The sequence below is a fragment of the Liolophura sinensis genome, chromosome 1 (genome assembly GCF_032854445.1).
Source record: "Liolophura sinensis isolate JHLJ2023 chromosome 1, CUHK_Ljap_v2, whole genome shotgun sequence".
NCBI lineage: Eukaryota > Metazoa > Mollusca > Polyplacophora > Chitonida > Chitonidae > Liolophura > Liolophura sinensis.
In genome coordinates this window covers 31,406,108-31,418,910 of record NC_088295.1, presented here as the reverse complement: position 1 = coordinate 31,418,910, position 12,803 = coordinate 31,406,108, and the positions used below count along the sequence as shown (strand labels likewise).

Sequence of the window (12,803 nt, the reverse complement as noted above, 5' to 3'; positions counted from 1 at the left end):
ATATGTGGAGAATTAACCGAGTCATGTGATTTAGGTATGACCTGGATAGCAAACTGTATCTGACGAGGGGTAGGTTGTTCACAGTTCAGACCTTGTACCGACCTAGTTTTTTATACCACCGAATTCCATTACGTCCTCGCCATTTTAAAGATAGTAAACTGTAGCGATCGTTTACCATACGAAGATGTTATACTGTGAAAGTTTTCCTCCCTGCAACAATATATGTAGTTATTGTGTTGTTTTATATTATAAAATCTCGATTATGTACAGTAGTCCATCCGAGAAATAACATACATATATAAAGTACGACAATGGGTATATATTAACCATTTCCCAACCTTTCGTATAGAAAGTCCTCAATGCTGTTCTCTCACCAATGCGGTCGCTGTGAGTTCAAGTCCAGCATATGATGGCTTCTTATGTATGTGGGAAGGCCTGCCAGCAACCTTCGGGTTGCCCCAGGGCTCTGTCCTGTTTCGCCCCATCATAATGCTGCCCGCCGTCGTATAGTTGAAATATTCTTAAGTGCGGTGTAAAACACCAATCAAATAAATAAAAAAATAAATATTTACAGTTGAAGGTTGACGCATTTATATAGTGCTTGGCTGTAACGCCATGCTGAAAACCCCGACATGATCGAGGCTCCACGAAGTCGCACAACACTGGCAAAGGGGTATCATTAAAACCGACTAAACAGAAAATACCTTGCACTGTTACCGCTTTTACATGCTCTCGACATGCACCACACATATATTTAATTTTCTCGCAAATGGCTTTGATTTTTGTTGATATTGCCGGAAAGTCGCGAGATTTAGCTGTTAATGACATTTACATCTAAGCGATCAATGTTGAATGACACAGTAACTTAGATAGACAGAAAGATAGATTCGGGATACCGAGATAGAGCACGCAAATACACAAGTGATATGAACAGATTTGTAACAGGCTTGTTAATCACACGAGATATAGATGTACTATAGACTACACAGATATATTCCTTCTCTTATCAGATCCTCGAAAAAGGGGAGACTACAGAGTATTCATAAATTATCCCTCTTCATGTAGTTGTATAGGTATCAGACGTGGTAGGTTATCTTGTGATGAGGATAGCCTGGTTAGACTATCATGTTCTGTATATAGAGGTAGGCCGCGGTCAGTCTAACCAGGACAAAACATACTGGAGCATTTGTAAACCGACACAAGAGTTAACACGTGTGTCAGACCTGTATATATCCTGGCAAAGGACGGGTGTTCAACAAGAACAGCAACATCGAATCCCAGGTAAATATCCAGTTTGATTAACTGTCCGACTGCAGGAATGTAAACGTGCGGTGGAGCCTTCGCAAAACAGATATACATGTGATATTGCCTCCTGGAAGAACAGTGAGAGTACGGGATATAGTGCACAGCGTACACTGTTCAGCTAAAACACGTACGTCACTATACATGTACTCTCATCAGTAAAAGCACATGCAAGCCTGCTATAAATGTATAGAGCGCATATATATTACGACTGGGCATTCTGCGGTGGAGTACGCCAGTCCAGTTAATTTACACTGAAAAGCATGCAGTGTGAATTTAACATGGGGACCACCATGGCCTAGGTACATGGTTAACGTGCGCAATGACACAGGAGCCTCTCATCAATGCGGTCGCTGTGGGTTCAAGTCCAGCTCATGCTAGGATGGTTGTGGGTTTCCCACGGTTTCCTCTCACCATTACGCTGGCCGTCGTCATATGGCTTAAATATTTTTGAGTACGACATAAAATACCAATGAAATAAATAAATAGATAAATGTTACATGATTCGTAACCTAGCTCAAGCTGGCTGAGGCGCTCCTTTAGGCCTACATCTAACATCTAATTTGGTGTATCTGTATTCTCTAAGTCATTCTTAGTGTAGACGTGTCAATGAAGTCTGCTGGTAAACCATCTTTTAACGGTAGTTCAGCCGTTTATCTTTTGAAAGTATATATATCCAAAGTTGGTTCGACTTCGATTCGCCTATTTAGAAACGTTAAAAGTTTGTGTAGCTCTTTTTTTTTTAAAGATAACGGTACAAAAATGTCTGTAATTCAACCTTAAATTGATGACGTCTATAACACTGCGCGAAAACAAAAAATTCTAGTCTCTGTGAATGTGAAGATGCAAAGGCCTATGATCATTAGAAAATATTATTGTTCGATATCTTTTTATTTTGAAACCGCCAAGAAGAAACTGTGGACAATTCGTCTTTATTGTCGGTTGAGCTATATATAATACCGTCGTGTTGAAACCTCTGTGGTTTCGGGAAGGTTGTGTTACATATGCCGAAGAAGACGTTTGATATGGTATAAGCATACACGTATTGATACAGTACGGCTGAGTTCTGACACGACTTAACATCAGGGCAGTGATATAACGACGGTATACATGCTTATAACTGAGTTATGGTTGGTTTTTCGGACATGTTTCACCCTTTGCTGGCCTATTTATATCATATCCATATACACGTACACCACACTTATACCCTTCACAAAGAGCGGTTGTCTGCAAAGCTTCCCGTCTCCTGAGGAAATATATATTCATCTATGTGCGCTTATGAAAAAAGCCTTTGCTAGCCTTTAGTGTTCTATAAGTATATTCTTAAGTCGTTATTTCACATAGCGGTATTTCATGGTTAAAATATTATATTTGCATTGTTGGACCCTATTTTATTGTTTTGTTGGAGTATTCCAAAGATTGGCTTTATTTGGAATATTCCAGATGCTAGTAATGCAGGGGCTATCGGATACCAATACAGATAGCACAATATACTGAACACCGAGGTGCGGCTTCAATTCTTGCCTGTGCCCACGGATTTTCTACACTCAATCTCTCTCGTTGTTTGTGAGGCCATACATGCTGACAACAATGGACTGACAGCGCGCGTGTGCCCGTAAGCACAGTCTTACCATCGTGGAAGACCATCTTATGGCGTGCAACTTTGTAAATCATTCGCGGAAAAGTTCATCAGTAACTTGTCAATGGTCGGGGATCAGCGCGGCTTAAGAGAAAAATCTGGTGTGGCGTTAAACACTTGTTCAAATAGATAAACTCGGAGTCATTCCTAGAGCACAAGTCCCTGCCACAGCCAAAAGTACAAATCCGCCACTAAAAACAAGGGGACAGTACTCTGCTTTTATATCCTATCTAGCAATGGTTAAGAATCGTTAAAAATTTTCCTGCTTCTGGATCCACCTCTAAAATTTTATGGATTGGTGATGGCGACAAGGCCCCGCTATGCATAATATTTCACTCAAATCCGAGTATAACTTTTCCGTAAAGTTGCTGAGATATAGACGGACAGACAGACAGATAGACACATAAACTCCGGCAAAAACATGAGCTCCTTGGTCGAGGTTATGAAACTGGATAAATCCACTCCGCCTGTCAATTGCATGGGCGTTCGTCTTGTCCGTTTACATGTAACCTGCCTTTTTACTCAGTATGCAGATGTACAGTGACACTATATGCATGTGCCCAAGTTTGCATCATGCATACACGGAACATGACAGTCTGATGAAAACCTCTCCATGCAGGTGGGCTGCACCCTGATTTCAGTCACGAAGTCCGTGTCGTTTGTTTGGTGTTTCTGTGCCTGGGTATCCCCATGTAGTGGTAATGTAGTGGTATTGTAGTGGTAGTTTGGTGGTAATAAGAGAGCAGAAGGATGACTATGTCGACACGTCTGTATATGTTAAGTACAATACCTGCTATGTTAGACTTTAACACTGCATGTAGCGGCCGGTTTAAAGAAAATCACTCCGCGTCTTGGTTCTCTGGGCTGTTGCCAGTGAATCACGAGACTTACCTGTAGAAACTCGTAATTAAGTTACATGCGTGCAGTCTGGTATTGAACTTCAGTTTATACAGGCCTACATACTTTACATATTCGTTAAAATTACTGAACGATAACGTAGAGGCTTGTACCGTATATATTTGGATATCGGTATCAGAATGGTTTGATATTAACATTAGATCCCTTGTTTGCTTATGCAAGTTAAATCTAATGGTGATGCTTTACTTGTAAACTGTTGTCACTTTGTTTACACAGGCCAGTGTGAATAACATTCCTGGGGCTATACAAGATGTCGATGGACGCAAATCTGTCAGCTGTTTTGTATAAGAAAGGTGATCTTCGGCTGGTAAGCTATAGCTTCGTCTGTATTGTGCACATTTTGGTTTCATGTTCAGTCTTGGTCGTAAGTTACACATATATGGCAGTTAAAAATTCCAGCTTTAAAAAATCACGAATAATATCAGATAAATAGATATGTCTGTGAGCCTTTCCGTCATAGTTTTTGGCATACCCATTGCCGTTTCCGATTATCTTCTATGTAGGCCTCACATGTAAATATATCTGCACGTGCAGCTCATACAGTCAGTCAGTGAAATTTGCATATGTAAACGATGCTGTTTTTTTATACAATAAATGCCTGACGGATGGGCCTATACAGGCATACGTTGTCTAGTTTACAAATTGACAAACGCCTAATTGATATGCATACGTTTCAGCTTAGGTATGTAATGATAGGTATCCAAAGATTTGACTTTCTGCGTGCAAGTCGTGTATCCTACGATTATATTCATATGATCATATAGCTGTTTACACCAAATTAAACATACATTTATTTAGATTTACCTGTGTTTTTGTCTGACAGGAAGATCGTACTGTCCCAGAACCTGGCCCGGGAGGTAATGATTACATGCATTAATAACTCATACATAAATAACAAGAAACAGAGATACATGTACATGTAAACAGGTTAACAATATTCATGCTTCAATGTCAGTAAAGGGTCTTTATGTGCATGTAGTGATAGTGTTAATAATAGATGCTTCCATGTAATAAATATAATAGATCCTTAATAAGTTTAGCTTCCAAACTTCAAGGTCAGGAAATCTTATATGACGCCAATAGCTATTCATCAGATTGAAACTTGCCCACCTGTCTCATCATACAGAGGTACAGATCTCCATGCACTCCGTGGGTATCTGCGGAAGTGACGTCCATTACTGGCATTCCGGAGCTATTGGCCATTTTGTCGTAAAGAACCCGATGCTTCTGGGCCACGAGTGTAGCGGAACTGTCAGCAAGGTCGGCAAGGGTGTAACACATCTTAGAGAAGGTTCGTGTAAACTTACATGAATGTATTGCGCTCGTTTTTAATGGAGGTAGTGTTTAAAAAAATTATTTATATTTATTTGTTTATTGTGTAACGCCGAACACAAGAATTTTTCACTGATACGATGGTTGTCAATATTTTTGGTGCATGAAGGAAACGGGAGTGTCCGAGGTAAGCCGTACACCTTTGGCAAATTGCTGACGAACTTATGCACGCCATGTTTATTGAGAAAAAGTGTTGTTGTTTTTTTGTCTAAGGGGACCGCGTGGCCATAGAGCCAGGTGTTCCTTGCAGAAAATGCGAGGTGTGCAGAAACGGTCGGTATAATTTGTGTCAAGACGTCTTCTTTCTGGCCACACCTCCAGATAACGGAGCTTTAGCTCGGTACCACACCCATGCCGCCGACTTCTGCTACAAGTAAGGAAAAGCACAGATTAATAATAATTAAATAAAGCATAGTGTAAAGAACAAACTCAAAGTGACAAAATTTGCCTTACGAAAGAACATACATCATACAGAATGCAGTATGATACTCCTTATCGCCCAACTTCGCGATGGATAGGCCTCTTAAAAAAACTTAAAATTATTACGTTACATAGAAATCTATATTCCATAGCTCACAGGTTCCTGAAGACAGGTTGTAAGAATCATATAAACAAATGAAGTATATAAATTCCGATGATGTATTTCCAGGTATCGTCTCGTTTTTAGTGGAAAGGTACAACTGACCAATGAACAAATGACCATCCATGTATTTCTGGTACGGTACCCTATCACCACATTTCTCCCACAGGCTGCCTAATAGTGTGAGTTTTGAGGAGGGCGCCCTGATTGAACCTCTGTCCGTGGGTCTTCACGCCTGCAGAAGGGGAGGTGTCACCCTGGGGCACGTAGTTGTCGTCTGTGGAGCAGGTAAGGCGGGAACCACACACTGTGACGCTGAGGTATGCAGGTGTCCGCATGCTGAGCACACAATGTGACGCTGGAGCCGGCATATTGCTGTCTGTGGGGTAGGTAAGCCGGGAACCATACGGTGGGACGGTAGCTCACGCAGTCCCAGTGTGCGGAGCAGGTAAGGCGGGAACCCCACAATGTGACGCTGAAACGGGCACTTGTCGTTTGTGGAGCAGGCAAGGCGGGAACAACACACTGTGACGCTGGTACAGTGAAGTATGTTAACCACCAGGCCATGTGTAATCGTTGGCGGAGGCAGGTAAGGTAGGAAACGCACGATATGACGTCAGGATTTGCAGTAGCCGTCTATGGAGTAAGTAAGGCGGGAGCCACACGTGTTGTCTTCTGCGGGGCAGGTAGAGGCAGCTAAGGTAGGATCCACACAATGTGACGTTTGGGCGAGCAGTTGTTGCCTGTGGAGCAGGTAAGGTAGGACCCACACAACTTGACGTTAGGGCGCGCAGTTGTCGTATGTGGAGCAGGTAAGGCGGGGAAAACACAATGTGACGCTAGGGTATGCAAATGTCGCCCGCGGAGCACATGTGGCGCTGGGGTACGCATATTGTTGTCTGTAGAGTAGGTACCTCGTTACGTCATTATCTCGCATCGCTACCTCTTTACCTCGCTTCGCTACCTCGTTAAATCGTTTTGCTACTTCGTTACCTCGCTGCCTCGCCCTGTATTACACAGATGGAGGTAGCGAGGTAGCGAGATGTCCTCTATCGGCTTCCATACCCAGGAGTCGATTCCACAACTCCATTTCTGATTAAAGTCAAAATTTCATATGTAACTTTGAAGCCTATGTTTGTCTTTTAGATATTAAAATTTTATCCACCTTATCAATGTTATCTACAGACAAATGTGTCTAAATTTCAACTTCCGGTAGCAAAAACTGAGCATTGTGAAGAGGTTTTAAATTTTGACTTAAGTCACAAATGGCTTTGTGGAATTGGAGTAGGTAAACCAGGAAGCACACATTTTGACGCTGGGGCACGCCGATGTCGTCTGTGGAGCAGGTAAGGCGGGAAGCACACAGTTTGACGCTGTGGTACGCCGATGTCGTCTGAGGAGCAGGTGAGGCGGGAAGCACACAGTTTGACGCTGGGGCACGCCGATGTCGTCTGAGGAGCAGGTGAGGCGGGAAGCACACAGTTTGACGCTGGGGCACGCCGATGTCGTCTGAGGAGCAGGTGAGGCGGGAAGCACACAGTTTGACGTTGGGGCACGCCGATGTCGTCTGTGGAGCAGGTGAGGCGGGAAGCACACAGTTTGACGCTGGGGCACGCCGATGTCGTCTGAGGAGCAGGTAAGGCGGGAAGCACACAGTTTGACGCTGGGGCACGCCGATGTCGTCTGAGGAGCAGGTGAGGCGGGAAGCACAGAATGTGACGCTGGGGCGACTTGTCTCATAAATGTTTATACCCACTCTTAGTACCCAGCCTTTTTCAGAGGATATGTGTAACTTACGATATTACTCATGTTTACAGACCAAAACATCGCACCAAACACAAAGTTACATGATTTGGTATTATTGCATGTAATAAGATATATAACATTGTTGTTAACTTTCATTGTTTCTCTGTCTACAGGTCCGATAGGGTTGAGCGCCATGTTGTCTGCTAAGGCTATGGGAGCCTCTGTTGTATGTATGACGGTAAGTAACGCCTAAACTTACGTATGAAACTTTTGTTACGGAGAAGGAATTAAATAATTTTGGCCTATTCAAGTATTAAATCACCGAAGACATATTGTATAAAGTGGTAGTGTAGAAATTTTGTTGCGGTTTACATTTTTATCTCCATGGTAAAGGTCTTCAGGTTGCTTTACAGAATACACGACATGTACAAGTTACGAACGTTTTCTTTACTTTGTGTGTTTACGTTTGGCCTTTTGTTTAGATTTAGACAGTAAGCGGTTGGAGTTCGCCAAAGCTATGGGTGCCACTCACACGGTTCTCATCGAATCAAAAGACGTAGTGGCGTTCACCGAGACCGTCATTAATACTCTTTGGGTCAGACCGGATGTGGTCGTGGAATGTAGTGGGGCCCAGTTTTCAATCGACCTAGCAATAGGGGTGAGTGTTCGTGAGCCTAATATTGCACTTCGTGACACTCTTGGAATAACATATTGAAAACAACGGGAAAATGTAACTGTGCTTTAAATTGTACAAAATTTCTTGTTTTTATCCCAAACCCAAATGTCTGAATGTAAGGCGTCCTAATTACAGCCCCTTGGACCTTCAAAATTTATGCCAAAATGTGTGCAGAAATGTCACAACGTGAAGATCGTGGTACACTGTGTCGTCGAGCACACTGACAAGACTTACTATGATTAGGTGCTAAGTAAGTCTGGCATGCTATCGGTAAACTACGGGCAAGAATGTGACATGTACTAAGATTACGCCAAGAATGTCAAGACATCGATAAGACGAGCTAAGAAAGCGACCAGACACAATGTGTGATGTGTGATGACATCAGGACATAATTAAGACACCCCAACATAAGGTCAAGGCGTGAACCCAGTAGTTCTCATGGTCAGATTTCAAATGCTGCGTGACCCCTTTCATTTGCTACATGATGGCCAGAAAGGGGTGAGGTGTTACTCCTGGAAAATTGAATAGGAAGGTGTGAAAGGGGAAGAAAACGTGCTGTTAATTGCCACTGCAAAAGCAAAGTGTCACAGAACGCGCAGATCCCATCATGGTCAAGAACAAGGACAGTGCGGACAAATGGTGGAGTTTAGCAAAGGCCTTCGACAACTTCACAGGTGTTGCAGCTGCAGTCTTTTTAGAAGATGGTGATAGTAGTAGTTGACCTGATGACAACAGTATCCTCAACTTTTATGAAGTTGGATGTTTGCGGCTCGCTGACTCGCGACCCCTCGAGACTTTCCGAAAAACTCATATCGGCGTACACCACGGCTTAATTCATGAGGGTAGAAAAGTGGGAGTATATCCAAAGTTGCAGTTGAAAGAACACTTTATTTTCCTAAAGTCTGCACCTATGGCTAAATATACACGTACCTGAGCTTTTATGGTCGATATATAAAAAGTAATTTTGCAATGGTTCTCCATGAGGGTCAAATCTCCATGCAGCCGTTGTCTATCCTTTGATACCTTGTGCCCACAACATACATAGTGTCTGTATACGATCAGGTGCTGAAGCCCGGTGGCGTGCTCGTGATGGTCGGACATGGCCCAGATAATGTTTCCATCCCTGCATCCAGTACCATAGCCCGGGAGATCGAGATCCGAGGAAGCTTCCGATATAAAAACACGTGAGTTGGATCAGTATAGTATATAATATTAACACCTTCCAGTTTGGCTAACAGTCGCCATACAGCGCCACAGCTAGATCAGTCATGTGAGTGACCTCTCTTGCTACAGACGATCGGTCCTTCATCAATCATTTCGCGTGTTCGAATCCAGCTCTCGTGTGTTCCGTTTTTGTGGTTCCCCCGGGCTGTCTGCCTGCTTCCCTCCACCCATAAACTTGACCGCCGCCTAGCGATGTTCTGTGCTAGCCTATTGGTACTCTCCAAAAGCAAATGTTTACCGTTTCGTACACATTTGTTTGTGTAGCCCGCGATGTAAAGAAAATGTGAATGTTTACTTTTTGTACACAATAGCTTTCAGGGAGTACAGGAAATAAAACTTCAATCAAATAAATAAGCATATAATAACGGTCACGGATAATACTAGTTACAGGGATTCTTCCCACATGTATCAGACGTCTCCAAGGAGTTGACGTTTTTTGTCATCTCCACTATTGTGTCTGCTTCCTGTGACACTGTTCTCGTAGAGCACCAATGCAGGTAAAATCGAAGTCTTGTGATGCATGTCATAGAGGCTGTAAACGATATTTTTTTTTACTGGTTCTTGGACTCTGTGTAGATCCTCACCAGGATTATCCAAACATTTTTCGAATCTGGAAAATCGTTTCTCGTAACATAAACATGTAAAGTTTGCACACCTTTTGGCCAGTAAAAGTGCTTCCATATATCAAGTTTCAAACAAATAGCTGACACAAACTCATGTTCTATTAACCGATTTTGCTTTTAAAAGCACGAGGTAACATACATAACAAACGTATAAAAATCCTATTGATGAATGAACCCATGACCATGCAAGACGATTAGATGACCCTGGACATCGTTTTCTCTTCAGATGGAAAGCTGCCCTGGACATGGTGGCGAGCGGAGCCATAAATGTGAAGCCTATGGTCACACATCACTTCCCCCTGGAGAAAACACTGGATGCATTTAACACAGCCAAGTCTGGTGCTGGAATCAAAGTGATCATAGACTGTTTTAGGGAGTAAAACATTTAGCTCAGGGTACAGGATATCTATGCACAATTAACAGTAATTCATAAAACATGCATATTTAATGCATTATGTTAATATTGTCCTGCATTGCCATTGTGTTCGCTTGCTACGGACTTGAATAAAATATTATTATAATACATTATATGAAGACATACGAATTCCCATTTACGTGCGTAATGGCATCAGGCATGTAAGGCGTGTCTGCATGCTTGTCAGACTGCAGGGTAAATGTATTTCCTCAAAGCCTGTTGTTGTATTTATATATACGTCACTCACCTGTAGCCAACGTTTAAGGTTTATAATCAAATATATGAACTGTAACTCACATGTTGTGTGTCAGTTTATTAGCAGTGCAACGTGTTCACTACAACTCGTGCTTAACTGTAAGGCAAATTGAAATCATGTCAGCAACATGCGGATGGTCGCGAGTTTCCCACAGGCTCTGTCCCGGTTTCCTCTCGCCATAATGCTGCCTGCCGTCGTAAATAAGTGAAATATTCTCGAGTACGGGGTACATCACTAATCCAATATATAAATCATGCGGATCCTTTGTAATCACTGTCCTGTATTAGTGATTCTTCTTAATGACTGTTGTATGTTGACCATTCTTAGTAATCGTCGTCATATATTAGTGATTCTTCCTAATGACTGTTGTATGTTGACAATTCTTAGTAATCGTCGTTCTGTATTAGTGATTCTTCCTAATGACTGTTGTATGTTGACCATTCATAGGAATCGTCGTTCTATATTAGTGATTCTTCCTAATGACTGTTGTATGTTGACAATTCTTAGGTATCGTCGTCCTGTATTAGTGATTATTTCTAATGACTGTTGTATATTGCCATTCTTAGGAATCGTCGTCCGATATTAGTGATTCTTCCAAATGAGTACTCTGTCCTGTCTATCTTTCTATACCCCGTCCAGTGTTACTGACTCCTTCTAACCGCTGCCTTGCAGACGTGTTGGTGAGTCTTAAGTCAGTCTCTGTATCGCTGTTACGGCGATTCTTTAAAGTTTCCATTACTCCAGTTTTACAGAAATCTGCCCTTGGTGTATGAGAGGCATTTAGCCCTCAAAACATTTTCATTTCATTTATTCACAATATAGATATAACAGGTATATACAGACACATATATGGTAGCTTTTTGGCGGGAGTAAAGATCCGAAGAACTTGTTCCATCCAAAAATCTTGTTCCATTGTGTAAATAAGACTGTCATGTAAAAATGCTTCTAAAATTGGCAGGAAGTTTTTTTCCAGGTGTGGAATAAATTTATGGACATTGGCGATACAAGCAAATTGATTTAACATGAAAATATTCAAATTTTTTTGTTCTTTGAATAACACATTAAAATCATATATGATTTCTTTCATTTTTCAACTATGCATGCAGGTTTTCCTCTATATTACACCACCTGAACACACATCCACACCTAACTCCGAGATGGCTCCACATTTCTGAAAGCTAAGCCGGGAAGAATGAAACAGATCTCAGATCTAATCAACACCTATACATAGGCTATATATAGAATATACTATGGTTTCGTAAAGTCTATAGATTTTAATTACTTTGTGGCCATATGGCCCCGGGATCATGAGGCCATCTTGGACCTAAAAGTCAAAATTTTAAACCACTACTCATTTACCGTCAAAATACTGCTTAAAACCCTCAAATTGGCTATGTTATTGCACAACAAATTTCAGCTAAAATACCGGAAAGGAACATACCAAATTTAATGATTAAAAGTTTGACTTAAGTCTAAGGTCACTTCGTGATCCAGGATCTAGTTGACACTGGCAGAGAACTTTGAATGACAAGCTGTTCCATATCACGTATGCACGCCTTTTACCTGACACTGATTAGCAATTGTTGTTGACGACTGCCCTATATATAACGAAATTTAATTAAATGGTTCAACGCTTGCCCAAGTATTTCCTACGGCTGGGAAGGAACAGGGTTGCAGTATTTTCCTTCACACTGTTATATGTGAGACTGGAATGCGTCTATCTATCAGGTCGCGAGTCTGACCGAAGATAAAATGGGTTAATGTAGGTTCCACGGACAGAGTTCAAGCCACACGTGTTTATACATTTCTAAAGAGGCCTAGTCAACAGACACCTCTTTCATTCTTGACCATGGCTATCTGGTCATTCCGTGTGCACCTGAGGACACTCACATGGTTGGCCAGGCAGTCAGTATAATGTTACTGCAGGGTGATGTGTTTTGTCTGGTATCTTTGGCAGGATACTTCAGCGGCGGCATGGACTTGTCCTGACACTAGAAAACACAGTTTATGTACACACACTAATGACTCCTTGTCAATATATTACTGAAAAATTGCTAAGTACGACGTAAAACCCCAAGCATACATACATATA

At 41.9% G+C, this 12,803-nt stretch overlaps 1 protein-coding gene across 1 annotated transcript; it reads left to right on the top strand.

Annotated features, from left to right (window-relative positions):
• The first annotated feature begins 1,166 nt into the window (after positions 1-1,166).
• LOC135481078 (sorbitol dehydrogenase-like) lies at positions 1,167-10,838 on the top strand. Its single transcript, XM_064761014.1, has 10 exons — positions 1,167-1,281; positions 4,076-4,166; positions 4,683-4,716; positions 4,986-5,150; positions 5,405-5,564; positions 5,941-6,059; positions 7,691-7,759; positions 8,000-8,175; positions 9,256-9,377; positions 10,267-10,838. Exons 2-10 carry the CDS (start codon positions 4,110-4,112, stop codon positions 10,418-10,420), a joined length of 1,056 nt encoding a protein of 351 aa, XP_064617084.1. The 5' UTR covers positions 1,167-1,281; positions 4,076-4,109; the 3' UTR covers positions 10,421-10,838.
• Positions 10,839-12,803: the final 1,965 nt, after the last annotated feature.

What these genes read in the sequence shown, in the direction of transcription:
- LOC135481078 (XM_064761014.1), top strand. Translation starts at nt 4,110, where the DNA reads ATGTCGATGGACGCAAATCTGTCAGCTGTTTTGTATAAGAAAGGTGAT. An exon ending in TGTTGTATGTATGACGGTAA is followed by an intron (nt 7,760 to 7,999) that starts GTAACGCCTAAA and finishes CCTTTTGTTTAG; the next exon opens with ATTTAGACAGTAAGCGGTTG. An exon ending in CAATCGACCTAGCAATAGGG is followed by an intron (nt 8,176 to 9,255) that starts GTGAGTGTTCGT and finishes GTATACGATCAG; the next exon opens with GTGCTGAAGCCCGGTGGCGT.